The sequence below is a fragment of the Aphidius gifuensis genome, linkage group LG5, assembly GCF_014905175.1.
Source record: "Aphidius gifuensis isolate YNYX2018 linkage group LG5, ASM1490517v1, whole genome shotgun sequence".
Classification (NCBI taxonomy): domain Eukaryota; kingdom Metazoa; phylum Arthropoda; class Insecta; order Hymenoptera; family Braconidae; genus Aphidius; species Aphidius gifuensis.
The window spans coordinates 3,815,090-3,837,024 of NC_057792.1; the positions used below are offsets into that span (position 1 = coordinate 3,815,090).

The window sequence follows — 21,935 nt, forward strand, 5'->3', positions numbered from 1 at the left end:
AACGTTTATTAAATATCAATTGAATTTTTTAATAGAAAAAAAAAAAAACGAAATTATTAAATTATTGAATTAATTTTAATTTTTTTATCAGTTAAAAATAAGAATCAGATTAGAAAGAAAAAAAATATTTACGGGTTTTTTTATTTAATAAAATTTAAATAACAGATGTCAAAAGTTGTTATCTAAACAGCAAAATTAAAAACAAAAAATTAAAATGTAAAGTAAGGTGACACACATGCTGATAATATTATTATTATTATTTTTTTAGTCTTTTATTTAAAAAAAAAATTTTTTTTTTTATTTTTTTTATTTTTCTGAAATAAATGTAGGTATTCATTATATGATTTTTTTAGCTTTTATTTTGTTTTTAATAACTCGTACATATATCGCAGCCACAAAGAATGTCCAAATATTTATGTCTAATTGCATCCACACAACAACCAGAAAATTGAACATCTAATCTCATATTTTTTTTACGTTTTTCTGATACTTCCATTGCTATTGTTAAAAATTCAGGAGTTATACTTGTATGTTTAAACGTCAAATCGCACATATACGGTGAATTTTCTAAAATTTCTTCAATAGAATTGTTAGTTATTTCATAACTATCTGGTAGTTCCAATCTTTTCATCCCTCTGAGAAATTTTAATGGAGTATCAGTGACGTTATTTTTGCCAGATAGGAAAAGGTTTTCTAAATGTTTCATCTTTGTAATTGCTTGTATACCAGCATCGGTTACCAATGAACAATTATTTACACTTAAATATCCTAAGAACTTTACGCTATTGGCAAGATTATATAAAATATCATCTGTAATTTCGTATTTCTCGGACAAAGTAATCTTCGTGATAGTAATCAGCTCATAATTTATAACATGCTGATGAAAGTTTAATTTAGCATCAGCAATAGCCTCAGATATATGTCTGGTAATCAACATACCACCAGTTTCAATTTTTTTCAGGGCTTTGAATTGACAAATCAACTGTAAAATAAATAATTTTTCATATGTAAAGTGTAAGAATAATATTTTTTAATTTTTTAATTGTCATAGATATAAAGTTTAACTTACCGCCGCAAATGAGTCCGGGAATCGACAAACTGGAAATATGCCGTTGCTCTGACTTATCAGAATGAGTTCATTCAAAGTATTCACAACGTTTTTCAATAAAACAAGTAGAATTACAGGTATTCGACAAAAACCTTGAAATATAATTTTTAATACTCTTAGTTGAGACATACGAGAAAATGCATTCTCTAAATCTTTATCAAAAAAATATTTTAGTCTCAGTCGAAGTTTAACGAGATTTGGACAAAATTCATTCAGCAAAGGCACTATGTTAGAATTATCATAGGCCACCAAGTCTAATTCTGTTAAATATGTGCAAGATTTATCAAGAAGTGATCTTAGGAAACTAAATTTTTTCTCACTTTTTTTGAATTGCTCTAAAATGTTTTGAGGACGATCATATTCCCAATGAGATAGTACAAGTTTTTTTACTTTAAAACAATAAGAAAAAACAACTCTATTCCATTTTTTGCATACTGAAAAATTAAATAATTGGAAATTTATTATATTATATCAATTATGACGATTACTAAATATTCATTTTTTTTAAATAAACAATTGATATGTTATTCATTATACCTTGTGCAATTTTTGGTCTCTCACATATTGCCAAATACATAAATATTTCACTCAGACAATCATCATTAACAAGGTCAATTATTATATTTTTGGCATAGGAATGATCATGATGCTGAGGATATATCTAAAGAAAATAAATAAAATATTTATAACAATAATGCAAAATTTTATTTACAAGCATGTTGATAATATAAATTATATATTATAAAATACGAACCTTTTGACGTTTTTTGTTTAACTGTGTAGAAGTTTGACTTGTCTTTTCACATTTTCTTTTAAAGATTTTATCCACTTCTAATTTACTCAACATCATGAACTCACTTATAATAAAAAAATCTCAATATTTTTTAATAAATTATCCAAATTTATTTGGCTGTTTAATCCTATTATTTTATTTAAGCTTAATTCAACAAAAAATTACCCGGCAAATGTTTATTCTATTTATTTAAATAAATTACTAGGTTGCTATAAGCAATTAAAAAAATCCAATAACTCCGGCAAACATTTTGGCATTAATAATTGTAGAAACAAAAAAGTTTTTAAGTTTGACTGTCAAGGTTGATTCTGAATAATTGAATTTCTGATGGATTTTTTTTTTTTTTTTTGTTTTTTTTTTTAAATGAAATAATTATCTATCTTGTAAATTTTTTTCAATTTTTTCGGACGTGGTTTTTTTGCGATAATGGGTGTCAAAGTTGACAACTTTTACACACGAGGATAGACTAAACTTTAATTTTTTTTTTTCAGCTAGTTCGCTGTGTGATAGAAATATTTTAAATTACGATCAAATTGAAGTGTTTAAAAAGACGGCTTAAAAAATTTTAATTTTTTCTGACGTGGATTTTAAAAAATAAATAACTTTAAAATATTAAAACTTTGCTAGATGCGCGGCACACATGCATGAACACATGCATGGTTTTTGGTGTACGACGTAAACTTTGTTTGCTAGTGTGTTACCGTGCACACACATACTACTGAAGAACTGGGCTTTTTTATCAGCGGCGTCACAAAAATTCCAGACACGGGAATAAAAGATAGCGTTATTAATATACGGGCCCTTCGTGGCCTAAATATTGGTTCGGTAATGCGACTAGGAATCAACCTTAAATACTTTATTCTAATGAAATATTGACCATGTTATTGTGATCTACACAATGGTCAGCATCAATAGACAATGCGGTTATTGAATAACTTTGATATCGTCCTCGACGAAAAGCGACGTAAGCATCATAGTTGAGCCAAGTTGACACCAGAGTTACCAGAGCTTTTATATTTAGGTTTTTTACCGCCGGTAAAAAAAAAATCTGATTAAAGTTTTTATTATTAGACTTTTATTATTTATTTATTATCTACTATTAGTTATAAATATTATAAAAAAGAATACAAGAATAAAAATTATCATTATTTTTTTAATCTTTTATTTAAAGAAAAATTTTTTTTTTTTATTTTTCTAGTTTTGCTGGAATAAATGTATATTCATTACATGATTTTTTTAGCTTTTATTTTAATTTTTTTTTTTTTTAAATCATATATATTATAATTTTTGACTATATCTCAATGTATCGCTCCGCAGACACAATGAACGTACAAATATTGACGTTCAATTACACTCACACAACGACCAGGAAATTGAACATATAATCTCATATTTATTTTACGTTTTTCTGATACTTTCTCTACTATCGTTAAAAATTCAGGAGTTATACTTGTATTTTTAAACGACAATTCGTACATATACGGTGAATTTTCCAAAATTTTTTTAATAGAATTGTTAGTTATTTTATAACTGTCTGGTAGTTCCAATCTTTTCATCCCTTTGAGCAATTTTAATGGAGTATCAGTGACGTAATTTTCACCAGTTAGGAAAAGGTCTTCTAAATGTTTCATCTTTGTAATTGCTTGTATACCAACATCGGTTACCAATGAACAATTTGCAGTTAACCTTGTCAAGAACTTGAAGCTATTGGCAAGATTATATAAATTATCATCTGTAATTTCGTATTTCTCGGACAAAGTAATTACTGTGATACTAGTCAACTCACGATTCATAACGTTGTTTAGTTTACCATAAACGTGTTCATGATAATAAAAATTTAATTTAGCATCAACAATAGCCCCATACATACGTTTGGTAATCAACATACCACCAGTTTCAATTTTTTGCAGTGCTTTGAATTGACGAATCAACTGTAAAATAAATTATTTATTATATGTAAAGAGTGAAAACAATATTTTTTAATTTTTTAATTGTAATAGATATAAAGGTCAACTTACAGCCACGAGTATGTTTGGGAATCGACAAAGTGTAAATATATCTTTGCTCTGATTTATCACGGTGAGTTCATTTAAAGTATTTACAACGTTTTTCAATGAAACAAGTAGAATTACAGGTATTCGACAAAAACCTTGAAATATAATTTTTAATACTCTTAGTTTAGACATACGTGAAAATGCATTCTCTAAATCTTTAACAAAAAAATATTTCAGTCTCAGTCGAAGTTTCACAAGGTTTGGACAAAATTCATCAAGCAAAGGCACTATGTTAGAATTATCATAGGCCACCAAATCTAATTCTGTTAAATATGTGCAAGATTTATCAAGAAGTGATCTTAGGAAACTAAATTTTTTCTCACTTTTTTTGAATTTCTCTAAAATGTTTTTAGGACGATCGTATTCCCAATGAGATAGTACAAGTGTTTTTACTTTAAAACAATAAGAACAAACAACTCTATTCCATTTTTTGCATACTGAAAAATCAAATAATTGGAAATTTATTATATTATATCAATTATGACGATTACTAAATAGGTATTTTTTTTTTTAAATAAAAAATTGATATGTTATTTATCATACCTTGTGCAATTTTCGGTCTCTCACATATTGGCACATACATGAATATTTCACTCAGACAATCATCATTAACAAGGTCAATTATTATATTTTTGACATAGGAATGATCATTATGCTGAGGATATACCTAAAAAAAAAAAGTAATATATTTAAATAACAATGATGCAATATTTTATTTACAAGCATGTTGATAATATAAACTATATTATAAAATACGAACCTTTCGACGTTTTTTGTTTGACTGAGTAGAAATTTGACTTTTATTTTTACATTTTCTTTTGACGATTTTATCCACTTCTAATTTACCCAACATTATGAGCTCACTTATAATAAAAAAATCTTAATATTTTTTAATAAATTATCAAAAATTACCCGGCAAATGTTTATTCTATTTATTTAAATAAATTACTAGGTTGCTATAGCTATTCAAAAAATCCTATAACTCCGACAAACATCTAATTTAAATTGTATTTAAAGAAACATAAAGTTTTTCAGTTTGACTGTCAAATACTTTATTCTAATGAAATATTGACCGTGTGTTTTCTACACAATGGTCAGCAATCAGCATCAATAGACATTGCGGTCATTGAATAACTTTGATATCGTCCTCGACGATAAGCGACGTAAGCATTATAGTTGAGCCAAGTTGACACCAGAGTTACCAGAGTTTTCATTTAGGTTTTTTACCGCCGGTAAAAATTCGTGTATATATATGCTTTTTTGAATTTAAAAAAAACTTCAAAAAAATTTATTAAATTGTATTATTGCTAAGATTGTTGAATAATAATCGACCAAAAAGAGAAAAAAAAAAAATAATAAATTGCACAATAAATAGGCTATTACGCGATAAGTAAAATGTTACTGGTTCAATGTTAATTTTTATAAAGATAAATGTAATAATTTGTGAGAAAAAAAAAAATGATGTTTTGATGAATTAAATTATACCAGTGACAGATTTTTTCTTTTGCTTTCTAAATAGTTTTCAGGATTAATTTAAAGTATAATTTTATGCTAATAAAAAAAATATTTGATCTAATTTCGAATGGTAAATTTAAAAAAGGTAAATGAATAAATAAATAGACAATTGAGATAATTAAATGATATAGTAAATAATGTTACATGATCGAAAAGAAAAATAAAACTGATATGTTAATCTGGTTTTTTTTTTTTTGATAACCGATAATTTTAAAAAGACCCTTGAATTAAATGTAGTAGCTTAAATCCATTAACATCACCATCTTCAATATATTATGTCAGTAAATTTCTCCTCGTATCCGTTGGACTTTCACCGAATTTACTACACATGATCGTCGAAACAGATGTACACGAAAACCTGTCACATTTCAAATCATTTACCTTTAAACCATTCAATATTATTAATTTATAAAAAATTTTCATAAAGCGGCATTTACTTTGACTTAATTTACATTTTTATAAATATCAAAAAAAAACTATTTTACATTTTTTTAAAACAATTAAAAATAGTCTATATATATATTTCAAAATTTCATATATTTTTTTTTAATTATGTATTTTTAATTTAAGTTATACGAAATAATTATATAAAAAAAAAAATTCATAATATTATCATTTTAAGTATTTTATTAAATTAAATTAATTAATGCTTTCAAGAAAATTGTCATTTAAAAAATTACAATGATATATAAATGTCATTGATAGAGAAGAGAAAAAAAAAAATAATCTCAAATCAATTTATCATTATTTTAATTTATAAAAAATACTTTTATATTTTATTTAAACTTTTACTTGAGTATAATAGAATGAGTAAAGGAAATAATTTTGACTACATTGAGAAGAATTAAAATTAACGAAATAAAAGATTTATTTTATTTTTAATATATAGAATTGATAAACAGAAGGAAGTTGTAAATAGAATCAGTCAAATTACTTACAAATAATAATACAAAATGATTAATGAAAAAAAAAAGGATATATATTTTTTTATAATAAGTGTAAATTTTTAGTCCCTACCATTAAAAGTTATTAAAATTCTTTTTTGGCAGGTGAAAACGAGAGTAAAGAAAGGAAAACATTTCTCGTCGCAAATTTCATTGCCGAAAGCATTATTAAAAAAAATTAAATAAATAAAATAATAATACCCAAAATAACAAAACTAAAAAATTAACTGGGTCAGTTGTGGCTTTCTAATCTTTTTTATATTTATAGTCAATTATTTGTCCTTGAAGTTGACTAATGAATAACGATGTTATTTAATTCATCTATTTTTTTTTTTTTTTTCTTTCTATATCAATCACTAATTGATGAGCAAATTTAGAAAAATATTTTCATAATAATATTATGTATATAGAAACAAAGTATTTCTTTATTTATTTATATATTTTTTTTTAATTATTAATTAATATATGAAATTTTAAAACAACGCAGACATTGATATATTTGAGTTGAAATTTCAAAAATATCTATGATAATAATTACGTGAATTTCTTGATGATTTGATATTTAAAAAAAAAATATAAAAGCCTTGTAAAATACTAGTCATAGAAAAATAAAAAAAAAAAAAAACAAATCCTTCATAAGATGACACTTCCTGAAAAAAATATCAGTAAACTTGAAAATGACTAATGTGATATGAGTTTTATTTATGATTTTATTTTTCTAAAGCACGGAAATTATGATTCTTTGTCATAATTTTATTAAAATAATATTAATTATACAATTGTTTTTTTAATAAAGAAAATTTTTCTATCAAGTATACTTGCATTAAAAAACTATTTAATTTTAAATGAAATTGTTTAACATCATTTTTTTTTTCTATTTCAAAATATACATATAGACAAATTGGCTTTTCATGGTGAAAGAAATCTTTTGTCTAGTCAATATTATTTCGTTGAATAAAAATAGTTTTTGCTGACTCAATTTATTTTTTTTTTTTAAATTAATAAATAAGTTGGTTTGTTGTTTGACATTTTTAATAAGACAGTCATCGACTTGGCTCATGCTTATATTATTTCATAAAACACCTACATTTTTTTTTTTTTTTTTATCAATGACTTGATGAACAATTGTTTTACTGATGATGATTTTACAAACATTGTTATAGCTCAATTGACGTAATTTTATTTTTATTGAGCTTGATCTTTAAACACCAGCACTCCTTATTTATTTGATATTTTTTGTTTTTTATTTATTCAAATTTAAAATAAATATTGAGATACATTTAAGCTTGTGTAATACAAGCAATAAACAATAGTAAAAAAAAAGTTTAAATACTTATTACACACAGCTTTGAAAAATATACAAAAAAGTCTAATTTAATTAACTTGTTTATGTTAAAAAAAAATTTGTATCTAAATAAAATTTTAATAGAATCAATTTATATTTGTCTTTTGAATTATAAAATAATAAAAAAAAAATTTATTACAAAAGATAACAAATTATATAAAATGTATATATACAACATAATTTAGAAAAAATTAAATTAACTAAATAAAGGTCAACCACTTGTTGTTTATGACTTTAAAAAAAAAATATAAAAAAAAATAATAATACTTAAAAAGTAATTTATTTAAAAAACAATAAATTTTCTGATCAATTTTTTTTTAACACCAAGTTAAAAAAAATAATTATTATTTATCATTTTTGATATATTATTTCATGAAAAAATTAAATTTTAAAATTATATTTCACGAGGGTCACAGGTTAAAATACCCTCATTGAATAATACACACATGGAAAATATAAAATATATATATTATTTTTGAATATTTTGCAATTGTAATGAATATTTATTTTTATTATTTTTACCATCATATAATTCATGTTACTTTATTTACTGAGCTTACAATTTTTAGCTGTTATTTTTTTGTCATGACAAATTTTTTCGTGTCCTCGAAAAATAAATGTAAAAATTTTATTCTCTTTCACTCGTTATAATCACTTACTTAAAAAGCATGGGGAAATTGATATCAAGATTGACGATCGAAGAATGAAAAAAAATTGAAAGCTCTCGATATCATCATGAAAAAAATAAAAAATAATACTTGTAACTTTTATTTATTTATATATATTCTTTTTCTGTTTGACCATTTTAAAGGCGTGGTTATACATATGCTAAGATTATTATCAAGTTCAAGCGAATTCAAACTGCTCACGGATATTTGTACAAAGTACCACGACTTGGAATTACCGATGATGATGATGATGATGATTTAATCGTATAATTTTAATTATTTTTATTTAAATAATAATATTTTTTTTATTTTTAAAATAGCTTTATTTTGAAAAAGACAATAATTATATTTTTTTTTTAATTTAGAAAATCAATTATATAGGTAAATAAAAAAAAATATATATAACCAAAAAGATTTATTATAAATTTATTATAATTTATAATAAAAAAAATGTAAAAAAATAATAAAAATTTGTTGGGATTTTTATTATATTACTTCGGGGAACTATATAATCATATTTAATTCTCATATAAATAAACTGATGGATAAACATATATATTGAAGACGAGTATCCGGATGCAGTTGTGCATTAAGGTGTTTCGTCATTCATGACAATGATTATAATGATTATCATACACGACACATTACGAGTATATTATATATTAAAATATTTTTCTTATCATTTGTTTATTTGTATTTTAATTATGATTCAATAAATGATTATTTTTATCAAATGATATTTAAATTTTAATAGAAAATAAAATAAATTTTTCATCAATTTAATAAATTGGTAAATTAAATTTTAATTTATTAATTTATTTTAAAATAATTCTTAATTTTATTTGTAATAAAAAAAAAAAAATAATAATAAATTTACAAATCTCAATGGAAAAAAATTATTTATTTATGTATTTTTTAATGAAAAAAAAATACCTAATTATTTAATTTATTATTTAAATGAAAAAATATAAATAAATAAAAATTTATAATACAATGAAATGAAAAAATAAAATAAAGAGTAAAAAAGGGTGTTGAATAATACAATCTGATAGTAATCGAAAAAATAAAAAATAAATAAAATAAATACATATATAGATGGAGGGATGACTCAATAATGTATTGGGACAACTGTATAAATTTATTCGTTCATATTTTGTGGCACGATCCGTTACAACGTTGCCTAAAATATTATATTTCCCGAGGCAAGGCTGTTCGAGGCTGTATGAGACTGCATATCTTATAAATATATATATTCGTCGCCAACTCGTCGCCCAAAATTATTATTATTTTTTTATATATTATTTTAATATCTTCAATTATTATATTACATGTGTCATTATGGAAATTTTTATAATAAAAATTGGTTTTAAATTATCAAAAAAAAAGGCAAAAAAAATCATGTGATCATGGAAGAACATGACTGAGTTCCTGATGGTGATTCAGGAATTTTTAAATCGTAAAAAAAAAAATGAATCTTTAAAGATACACACGTAATATTTAGTTTCACTTGAATTTTAGTTAATTCAAGGTTTTTCCTTCGAACACATATTTTCTTTTATTTTTGTTTTTTTTTTTGATGATAATTGTAATAATATCAGCATCAATCAAAGACACCACAAGTTTTTGATAATCTGGACATCTTTAGTAATTTAAAATTTAATTTAAAAAAAATATATTCTTTAGAAAAAATTTAAAAGTATAATATTCTAAATAATTTTTAAATTTATAAATATATTCAAGTAATTTTTTTCAATATTGAAATTATTATTTCATACATTGTTAAATTTCATTGGAGTTCATAAAACAAAGTCCAAACATTTATCCTCATGCATGTCAGATTAAAGAATTTGACCAAAAAAAAAAAGCTTACATTTTTTTTCTGATAAATAATAAATCAAATGAAAAAAAAAAAACCAAATTTACAAAGAAATAAATATTAAAAAATATCATTCGTGTATAATAAATAAAATGATATTTTTTTACTTTTATTATACGAGGCGTTAATTTTACGTGTGAAAAATTTCATATTAGTATAGATTGATTTATTAAAATCGAAGTACCCTCACGTGGCTAGATTGTTGCATCATATAAAGACATATTTAAAATTAAAGAAAAAACAAAAAAAAAAATTAAATAAACTTTCCTTCGTTTCATAACGGAATAACAGGTACCAAAAAAATGAAAAAAAAAAAAAAAATACACACAAGTATTTTAATATTGCAAGAAATTAATAATTAATAAAAATGTTTAGTGTGCAAATAAATAATTAACAGAAAAAAAATTTATATATATAGTTTCATAATTTTATATATCAAAAAATAAATATTTTAAAAAAAAAATGAAAGCAGATGAGAATTTATTTAAATCTTTATGATGTCAAAATATTTATAATATTTCCATCATGTATTATTATCAAGGTTTTATTTTATAGTTTATAAAACCTTGAAATTTTTTTTTTTTTCGTATAAATTGTGTAAAATATATAATTTTTTCCCAAAAATACATACATATTAAATAGGACATATTTTATGGTGAATTTAATTCAATTTAAATAGATATTATGTTTGGGCGTTATTTGATATATGTGCAAAGTGAAACGTATCATAAAGCCTGGGGCATCGTAAAGCCCGGGTATTGAAAAAAAATAAAAAAATTAAATATTTAAAAATTACGTGTGCATCAAGTAAAAGGTCCCCTGCAAATATTTACGTACAACACAACAACATGCTTGTAGCTTAAATATAATATGACAAAAAAAAAAAAAAAATATCAACAACAACAAAAACAACAACAACAAGAATTACCGAAATAAAAAAAAAATCGAAATTAAATGGAGAAAGTGGATGAAAAAAAAAAAATTAAAATTCTGATTTTAAGAGATCGAATTGAAATACCGATACTTGTTTGAAACAATTATTATTTTTAAATAAAATTAAATAAACAAAATATAATTTTGTTTAATTACCTTAATTTTCAAGGAAAAAAAAAATTAAATAATCAATAAATATTTAATTTATAATAAAATTAGAAATTTCAAAATTTTACAATCTATTAAATATATAAAATTGATCATTAATTTATTCTTTAAACTACTGATTAATTTAAAATTATGAAAATTTTTTTTTTCAAGAATTTATAAACAAGGTAACAAAGTATTATCTTGAGAAAAATATTTCAAAAAAAACCATACAATCTTTAGCAATAATGCGGAAGATAAAAAATAAAAATTCAATAAAATTAGATAAAAATATATTTGGAAATATACCTATACCTACAACACAACTGATGTCATCAAAATAAAAATAAAAAATAAAAAATCATAAAAGACAATAATTTTTATGTTAAAAAATTATTTGTGTCACTGCATCAATATGATTTCATCATATTAAAGACGTCATGGATTATGAATCACATCGAATAATCCAAAATACGTGGGTACATTTATCAAGGTTTATATAATTTTTAAAACCCACTCAAATTCCATCCATAACATAAAATGACAATTTAACGTTTTAAAGTTGAGGGTGACAATACCATTTTATTTAAATGCAATGACAACAATAAAATTGTCTTAATAAATTATCATATATATCAATAGGTCATTTCGCATTCTGACCAAGTCAATCGACCCTCCACGTTGTAAAAAAATATGTGCTTTTTTTTTATTTTGAATCTGAAAATATCACACGATGAAGTCACAAGGGAATTGGATACGTATATATTGTTAATATATAATATTTACCTGGTGCATTGTCTCGTTTAGCATGGCCATGGAATGATATAAATATAAGCAGGATTTAACATTAACGCCTCACATGAATATATATATAATATTGTCCTTGACTTCTTTAAAAATACCAAACAAGTTTATCACTCGGGTTGTTCCACCGAAACACATGAACACATCATCAGTTGAATATTTGCCAGCCCCTTTTTATTTCCATAGTTCCGGAATGAAAATTCCAATCCATTATATATTCCTGTTTTTTAAAAGAAAGAAAAGAAATTAAAAAATTTTATTTAAAAGTTATATATAATTAAATAAAATTTTTTACATAATATAAAAAAAATTAAAAGAAATTTCATTGTTAAATATTACATATAAAAAAAAATATATATATAATATGTAAATTATATATTCAAGAGATTATTAATTTTGATTAATTACAAAATATATATTTCAAAATATAAATTTAAGTGATTTTAATAATCATGATGATTCAATTGTATAGTTATTATTGGAAAAAAAAATTATTTGATTGAATGATGAATCATAATGCGAAATAGCGAAAGTAAAAAAAAATTAAGTAGCTAAATTTTTATATTATTTCATTGGACTAGTGATAATGGGAGATTTAGTGATCGCAAAGATTTTAATTCGTTTTCATAATAACACTGTGCTTCAAGGTTGAGGATGTCAAAGAGATGGTCCCGAAAAAAAATAAAATATATATATAAAAAATAACAAAATTGAAAATAAATTTAAAAAAAAAAAAAAGAGACAGTGAAATCGAATGTGAATAAAAAAATAAATAATAATAATAAAATAAATAGGATAAAAAACAAGATTTGAAGCAAAAGTGGAATGGGAATATACGCGGATGGACCAAACGCGATGGTCAAGCAAAACCGACCTGGGATAGAATGCCGAAGGACAAGAGGAGTTGTTATTTTTATTTTTTAATATTTTTTTATTTTATTTATTTATTTGTATATCATGTAGAGAAGGGGGGGATACAACATACCGCTGAAGATGGTATAAGAGTAGCCAGGATATGGAGGCGTCGCCAGTCAACTAACTTTCTTTAAAGCGATACATATACGTGTTATTTCACGGGGAACACCAACCAGGTGAGTAAATCCCAAAAGTTACTCGTGTAAATCAACATCAGCCTTTTTTATTTATTTAAAATTAACTATTTCATTTATTTATTTATTCATTTATATATTTTTAATTGTGTGTGATTGTTGATCATCAATTATCAATTAAACTACCAAGTGTCATCGATTATTTTTTGTGTTATAAAAAAAAAAAAAAAAACATTCTCAAGTCATTAATGATAAAAAAAAGAAAAGAAAAGTGTTTTTATTATGGGTGTTAAGTGTTGATTTTATTTTATAATTGAAACATCAATAGAGTAATCAATAATAGACTGTAAAAATAATTAATAGTGCCATTTATGTTGCATCAAGTCAGGTTCAAGTTGAAGGTCACAAACGGGTTGATAGAAATACTCAGTATATAATAATAAATTAATCATTATTATTTTAATTATTTGCTAAATTTTTTTTTTTTTTTTTTTAATAGTCAAATTAAAAATACTTTATTATTTTTGTTTTGATAAATTTATAGTAAAACATCATCATCATAATTAGAATATATAAATGAATAAATAAATAAATATCCAAAATGTTTATCATATGTGTTTTAAAAATTTCATAAAGTTTCATAGATATATTTTTATTTATTTCATATAAAAGGTGCTCAAATAATGAGGAGAACAACAATTTTACTGCTTTGTGCAGTTGCATTTATCAATGCAAGTCCATATACAAAGATACCCGAGGCACACAGTCAAACTCATGCTAATTTAAATATTGGAAATTATGAAGAATCACCAGAAGCTAATGGTTATGCATCAGCAAATGCTGTATCAAATGCATATGCATCATCAAGTGCAAATGCTCGTGCTGAAGCTAATTCTAATGCTTATGCTGTAGCAAATGCTAATGCACATGCTGAAGCAAATGCTCATGCTGATGGACATATACATGGTGCTTCTAAATGCACTAATGATGCACATAAAAATGATAAATATGATGAATTATCACAATCTGAATATAGAGGTATTCCACAAGGTTTTCATTCAGCTCATTATCGTCCTGATAATATTGATGAATTATCTAAAAATGATCGTGAACAACATAATGCTGTCAAGAGTGGTCATTATAGTGGAGAAAATTATAAACAACAAACAGGAAATAATCAATACTGGTGGATGGGAAATAATAGTCCTTTTGAATCAAATAAAAAAACATCTGTTGTTTGTTCATCAGCAGGATGTAATTCTAATAAAGGCAATGCTGTAACACCTGGATCAAGTCAAATTGGACAAGTAACTCTTAATTTACATGGTAATCCTTTCCTTCAAGGTGGTGTTTCATCATCATCAGTATCATCATTTAATTCTGGATCATTCCAAACTGGTGTAATTAAAGAAAATTACAACAAACAAGATCACTCAAAAAATCCATTTTTAAATGGTGGCTCATCAGCAACAGCTGCAGCATCAGCAAATACATATCCAAAACAACAAATATCATCAACTACTGCCAAGGCTATTAGTGCTGGTAATCCATTCTTTAATAATGCAGGTTTTGGATCATCACAAGCAACAGCATCAGCATCAGCATCAGCTTCAGCTGCAGCATCAGCAAATGCATATCCATCAGAACAAATATCATCAACAACTATTAAAACAATTGGTGCTGGTAATCCATTCTTTAATAATGCCGGTGTTGGATCATCACAAGCATCAGCTGTAGCAACAGCATCAGCTTCTGCATCAGCAAATTCATTTTCAAATGGTAATTCAGCTTCAACATTTGGTTCAAATAATCAATTTGTAAATTCAATTCCACAAGTACCACAAAGTACTGAATTACCACCATATGAAAATGATGTACCAAATAAAAATTATGATCAATCATATGATAATTATGAACAACAAAATATACAAAGTGGATTTGGACTTAAATTAACATGCAGTGGACAAGGAAAAATATGTGTTGCTAAAAATTTGTGTAACAATGGATATGTTAGTCAAAATTTCCAGGGACTAACACAAGTACGATCTGGCGTGAGTTAAATTTTTTTTAAATATTTTATTTTTAAATAACAACACATGCATTATTCAATAATACTCAACATCTATTTTTGTTTATGGCACAATCACGTTTTTTTTTCTTCATTTTTTAAAGTTTTAAATTAAAATATCTTACGCAATATTTATAAAATCGCGTGGGAATTATATATTTTTAATCAACACGGTAGCAAAATATATTTTATTATTTTTTAATCGTCAAATATATAAATTTCAATGCCGGACATGTAATTTTTTTTTTTGAGATATATCGTGATTAATATTTCGTTTTCTTTTTTTAGAGATTAAATGATTTTTATCATATCGAAAAATATTATTATTTGTTTATTATTAAATATATTTTAATGGTCAATCAAACGCCTTTGCGATTTACTTATAAATCGTCATCATTAGATCATCATTTTATAATATTTCTTTCGATCATTACGAAATTATCAATTTTACCACAACGATCTTGATGATTAAAGCAAAAAAAAAATATGGATATAACTTTCACGTGAATGATAAAAATAAAAAATAAAATATATTTAATCGCAATATATTTCGATAATTAATTTTCCGGTATTTAATTATTTTTTTTTTTGAAGTTTTAGATAAGATGCGTTAATTATGCGATATTATTTATGTTTAAAAAAAAAATTAAAAAAAATTGAAAGCTTTTTTTTTAAAGTCGATATGGTTTAGTTGATGATACTGATTCAATTAACACAACTTGATAAATTTATCACGTTGATAATCTAAAGTACGTCATCAGAAAACGTTGAAACAACGAAATTCGTTTTGGAAAGACCAAAAAAAAAAAAAATGATTACATTAATTTTTTTTTTGATGGGCGGGATTCAGAAATTACTTATGATATCATTTTCAGAGCAGCTTTATTTTTTTTGTTTTTTTTTTTATCTGCCAAAGTGTAATTACATACCAATCGAGGACATCAATCCTCATGTATTTCCAAATTTGGAAAGTCTCAAACAAAAATTCCTCCTCAAAAAAAAAAAAAAAAAATATATGCAACTGACTAAATCGTCGATGATATCAATTAAATATTTAATGGTTACATTGAATACGCACCCTGCGATATTATTAACATAAATTAACATACATTGAATGATGATTATTTAATATCGAAAATACGAAAAGACTGATTACCAAACGAAACAAAAAAAAAAAGATAAATTAATTAATTAAATAAATCTTGTTAAATAATTTGATAATTTAAAAAAAATTTTCATCAATTTTTTCTCAATAAAATTTTAATTACTCTTTTATAACAATTAAAAAAAATAAATTATTATTATTAAAACAATCATAAATAATTTGTTTCTTTTTTTATTACTTTTTTTTTTAAATGCATTTATGCAACAGAGAAATTGTTAAATTAAATTTGGTAATGTTTAAGTATCATCTAAAATAATTAAAGAGAAAAATTTTATTTAAAATTTATTTAATTATTTTTTTTATAAATAATAAAATATATGATTTTGATGAGACGACTTATATCTTTGCAAATTAAAAGGGGAAATTACTTTTCAATAATTTTTTTTTTTTTGCAGTTAAATATTTATACTTCAGGTCAAATATCAAAGTCATTTTATTTATTCATATTTTTCGTGGTTCAGACGTATATATTTTTTTTTTTTTCACGCATATTTATTTCTTCATTTATGCAAAGTTTGATAGATCGGCGAAAGTGTTGTTATGTCATGAGAATTTTTTGATCTGACACATTCGAAAATAATAAAAAAAAAAAAAAAAACAAATTCAGCAATATAATAATTGGAAAATTCATGATAAATATATACTTTTTTGTTTTAATAAATAAAATAAATAATGAAATTTAATAATATATATAAATTCAATATTTTAAAATGAAAAATAATAATTTTTTTTGTTGTTAATTAAAACAATGTGGCTGATTACCTTGAAGAATTGAATCTTCCATTAAGTTATCTCTCGCCAATGACTTTCACGATTAAATTTATATTTATTACCTTTCGCCACCCACCTACATGATACACAACATTTTATTAATTTATTTATATAAATATTATTTATTTCATAATCATGATTTTATTATTATTATTATTTTTCTTTTTATTTCAATTATTATAACAAGCATAGTGTTGATTATTTACTGGGGCAAAGATGAGTATTTACTTAACATGACAGCTTCATTGATAATCATTTGAATAATAATTAAGAAATAGATTTTTTATTCTAACATATTGCTGTCGTATTTTTATATATTAATATATAAATAACGAGATTTCTTGACTCTTTGAATAATTAAATTCAAGATAAATAAAAACTCTTTTATTTGCTTTTTTTTTCATTTATCATAAAATCAAATCTACAATCACTTTTGATGTGTATTATTTTTAATCACTATTATATTTGTCTAAGATAATAAAAAAATTAATTAATTTCTTAGTTTATTATAAAAAAAAAAAAAAAACAATAATTTCATCATTATATAAAATTTTCAATTTATAAATTTATGAGAAAATTATTATTTTTTTTTTCTCTTCTTCTTCTGTTAATTCTTATTTTGGGTTTGGTTAACTTTTGCAGGTGCACACACATATTACTTATTATTTTTCTCTTTTAAAAATTTCACAACCAGTTGAATTAAATTACACTTGAGAATTTAAAATATACCAATTTACGTTCAAAAAAAAAATATATATATAAATGAATTTCACTTGTCTCCTTTTGCATTGAAATTCAATAACGTAAATTTTTATTATTTTATATAATTTTTTTTTATTTAAATAAATTATTGTTTAATTTTTTTTTCAAAAATTCCATTGATTTAAAATGTAGTAACTTAAATATCCATGAAATAATTTTGACCTTTAAATATTTATTGAGATGAAAAAATATAAAAATAAATAAAAAAATATGTTGTCTGCCTTGTTCGGAGTTCAATGTACCTGAGGTCGTTTGGTAACCTTCGTATTTTCACATTTAATCATCACTCTCAATTCGATGCACACACACACAAAAATATTATTACCTTTTTTTTTTTTAATTTTTTAATTCAATGGGAAATCGTATAAACTAATTTGTTGCTATTATGAAATTTAGAAGAGAAAATAAGAAGAAAAAAAAAAAAAAGATTGCTCAATTTGTACTACCGAGTACAACATGTCAGTTACTTTAATTACATGATTATATTTACCATTTAATTTCTCATGTATAATTAATACTTCATCAGTAAAAAAAAAAAAAGTAACTGATGATTAATCAAATGAAAATATTAAAAATTAATTACTAGCTTGTTGTCATAGAATATTTAACGATATTTGATAATAAATTTAAAAAATGAAAGCTCGTATGAAAAATAACACGTGTTAAATAAAAAATAAAATTTATTTAACGTGTATCTCGATCAATAAACATTTATATTACAAACCATGTAATGGGCCATAATGTTTTTTTTTTTTTTTTTTTTATCAATTGCCTTTTCTTCTTATTTATTTATTTTTTTTGTTTCTCATAAAATAAATTTTTATGAGGCAAACATAAAATAAAATTTAAAAAAACTCATTACAAAACACAGTTTGGAATATTAACTCATACACCAAACTTTGTGTGATGTGAATGATTATAAAAAAAAGTTTTTAAATTATCATAAATTAAATGAAATATTTTTTTATCTCTTAAATATTTTACAGAATCAACAGTGTGATGTTAATCGTGAAGTTTGTTGTAACATAAAGAATGATTATTCAGTTGTAAATAATGATCAATCACCAGAAAGTACTGTTTTTGGTAATGTTAATTTACCTGGTAACAATGGAATAATTTATCATCCAGATCAATCAAATGGATTATTTGGTGATGCTAATATTGATCAAGATTTTGATTTTAATTCTGGTGATCATGTATCAAAAGGTAGTGGAGGTGGAACATTAAATGGATATTTGCCACCAGATGGTAATCCATCAAATACTATTGAAAATGTTATAAAACCAAAACCAACAACAACACCACCACCACCACCACCAACAAGAAAACCAATTGAACCAGCACCAACTCATCTTGATCTTGGTGGTTGTGCTGCTGCATTATTATGTGTTGAATCAAGTTTATGTGGTAAAGATGGAGTTATAAGTTCAACAAGAATGTCATTAACTCAAGAACAACTTTTACAAAGAGTTGCACTTAGTGTAAGTTTAATAAATAAATAACCAAGTAAAATAATTAATTAATATATAAATTTAATATTATTATTTTTTTTTATCAATTTTTTTAGAGTTGCACAATACCAGGACCACCAAAACAGGATGGAGTTTGTTGTCGTGATCCAAATTATACTGATCCATGGCCAACTGGTAAATTACCAGCAGACTTTGATGGAACATATGATGAACAAGGTTTCCCATCCTATCTCAACATTCAAAAAAATCGTCCACCACAAAAGAAGAATGGAAATCCTGTCAAGACATCCTTCACAAGTGTTATATCCACAACCCAACAACCACCACGTCAAATTTATACAACTCCCCAACCAACCCGTCAAATTTATACAACTCCACAACCAACCCGTCAAATTTATACAACATCAGCACCCTTATACACAACACCACAAAGAATTGAACAATCCAATGTTTATACATCACCAAAACCATTTATTCAACCATTTGCACCATCTGTTGTACCAATATTTCAAAAACCACAACAAGTTATTCCAAATTATCCTATTGCACCAATACCATTCAACAAAGTTATCGTTGATGAACCATCAAGCACAAATGTCAAACTAACAGTCATTTCACCACATACACCTGGAACTCAGTGTGGTGTTAAAAATTCAGTAAGTCAAAAATGTCCATGCTCTTGTTAGTCAATTTATCTATCAACTCTAAACTTCATATCCTATATCTTGATTGTTAATTTTTTTTTTTTTTATAAAAAAAAATAAAAATAAAAATAAAATGTGTTTATTATGAAAAATAAAATATTAAAATAACATTTTTCTTTTTTTTTTTTTCTTTTAATTTAATTGTAATGTTAAAATTATTAACAAAATGTTAATTTATTTTTTTATTTTTTAACAATTAAATAATTTATTTGAAGAAAAAAAAAAAATATTATTTTGATATTATTAAAAGATGAATTTATTTTGATAAAAATAAGATTGTGTTGTTTATTTTAAATTTTATTTTAATTTATATGTGTTGGTTTTAAAAAATTATCATTGATTTCTATTGTTTTAATAAAGGTAGAACGACCAGAATATTTGAAAGACGAGGATGTTGCATTTGGTGAAATACCTTGGCAAGTAATGGTTTTATCACTTCAGAAAAAATCAATTTTATGTGGTGGTGCACTTATTGCACCAAACGCAGTATTGACTAGCGCAAGATGTGTTGATGGGTAAGTCGCAATTTAATAAATAAACATTTATAAACATGTAGGCCAAGGACATGTTAATAGTAAAAAAATAAAATAAAATAAAAAAACCGCATGATTTAATTTTGAAATATTTTTCAATTAGATACAAACCACAGGATATATCAATAAAAGTTGGCGAATGGAAATTAGGATATGAATTAAAAGAACAAGAACCATTACCTTTTGAAATTGTATTTGTCAAACAAGTTGTATCACATCCAGGCTATCAATCAGGATCAGTTGCTTATGATGTTGCTGTTTTATTATTGGAACATCCAGTTAAATTAGATCGTCATGTTGATACAATATGTCTAAGTGAAAAGTTACCAACACCAGACATGAAATGTATCTCAACTGGATGGGGAAAATTCATCATTGAAAGTATGTTATAATTTTTTCTTTACTAATAATTATAATAGGAGAAAAAAAAAAATTATCAACTCACCAAGATAATTTGTAATTCAAGATTTAATTTAAGCAATTTATTTTATTTTCTTGTAGACCATGTTGCTGGTGCATTGATGCACTCAATTGATGTTGACGTAATTGGTAAACAAGAATGTCTGCAACGTCTTGAAGGAGCTGAATCAAAGATTGACATTGATGACAGCCTTGTATGTGCAAAAGCCCACAGGCAAAATAATAATATGTGTCAGGTTGATCTTGGTAGTCCATTGGCTTGTGACAGAGGTGATGGTAATTATGCAATAATGGGTGTTTACACACAAGAGACTGGATGTTCACCAATTGATCAAGTTACAACATTTGCAACTATTGATTATGCTTGGATTAAATATGTATTGGATAATCCAACTGAAATAGAACAACAACAACAACAAACAACAACAGATGTACCACAAGTCATTGAATTATCAACATCTGGAATTAATATTTATCAAGCTCCTCAATATCTACCTCCCAAATAATTTATCACGACTGAATCCAATTTAAAATGATTTTTTTTTTTGCTTTTTTTTTTTTTTTCCCATAGCATAAGTGAAAATTATAAATCTTATCTTTTCATTATGTCATTTTAATGATCAAGATAAAAAGTTTTAAATCATTGATTAAATGAACCCATGAATGTTGTCAGGTTTATTTTAATTTAATTATTATTAAGATTTTAGCAGGAACTAGATTTTTTTACATTTTTTTTAATTTGTTCATGCATTCAGGTAAAATAGATTGATTGTTCAATGTACGATTTAATAATAAATAAATAAA

General features: G+C 23.8%; 3 protein-coding genes across 7 annotated transcripts; 1 reads left to right on the top strand and 2 right to left on the bottom strand.

The window, feature by feature from the left end:
* Positions 1 to 367: 367 nt before the first annotated feature.
* On the bottom strand, positions 368 to 1,526 carry LOC122856234. The gene is made up of 2 exons (XM_044157925.1): positions 1,070 to 1,526; positions 368 to 982 (listed from the first exon to the last, which is right to left on the bottom strand). Exons 1-2 carry the CDS (start codon positions 1,235 to 1,237, stop codon positions 368 to 370), a joined length of 783 nt encoding a protein of 260 aa, XP_044013860.1. The 5' UTR covers positions 1,238 to 1,526.
* A 1,613-nt stretch (positions 1,527 to 3,139) lies between these two features.
* Positions 3,140 to 5,041, bottom strand: LOC122856912. Of its 3 annotated transcripts, none has more exons than XM_044158811.1 (5): positions 4,716 to 5,041; positions 4,499 to 4,622; positions 4,279 to 4,392; positions 3,920 to 4,050; positions 3,140 to 3,832 (listed from the first exon to the last, which is right to left on the bottom strand). In XM_044158811.1, exons 1-5 carry the CDS (start codon positions 4,806 to 4,808, stop codon positions 3,200 to 3,202), a joined length of 1,095 nt encoding a protein of 364 aa, XP_044014746.1. In that variant the 5' UTR covers positions 4,809 to 5,041; the 3' UTR covers positions 3,140 to 3,199. The 3 variants fall into 3 exon arrangements, with proteins under 3 accessions (XP_044014746.1, XP_044014747.1, XP_044014745.1); XM_044158812.1 differs by having other exon boundaries at positions 3,174 to 3,605; positions 3,688 to 3,832; positions 3,920 to 4,392; XM_044158810.1 differs by having other exon boundaries at positions 3,174 to 3,832; positions 3,920 to 4,392.
* An 8,115-nt stretch (positions 5,042 to 13,156) lies between these two features.
* Positions 13,157 to 21,844, top strand: LOC122856913. Of its 3 annotated transcripts, XM_044158816.1 has the most exons (8): positions 13,157 to 13,278; positions 13,909 to 15,287; positions 18,989 to 19,483; positions 19,570 to 19,836; positions 19,867 to 20,133; positions 20,539 to 20,693; positions 20,815 to 21,092; positions 21,213 to 21,844. In XM_044158816.1, the coding sequence occupies exons 2-8, from the start codon at positions 13,920 to 13,922 to the stop codon at positions 21,635 to 21,637; spliced, it is 3,255 nt and encodes a 1,084-aa protein (XP_044014751.1). In that variant the 5' UTR covers positions 13,157 to 13,278; positions 13,909 to 13,919; the 3' UTR covers positions 21,638 to 21,844. The 3 variants fall into 3 exon arrangements, with proteins under 3 accessions (XP_044014751.1, XP_044014748.1, XP_044014749.1); XM_044158813.1 differs by having other exon boundaries at positions 19,570 to 20,133; XM_044158814.1 differs by having other exon boundaries at positions 19,570 to 20,130.
* Positions 21,845 to 21,935: the final 91 nt, after the last annotated feature.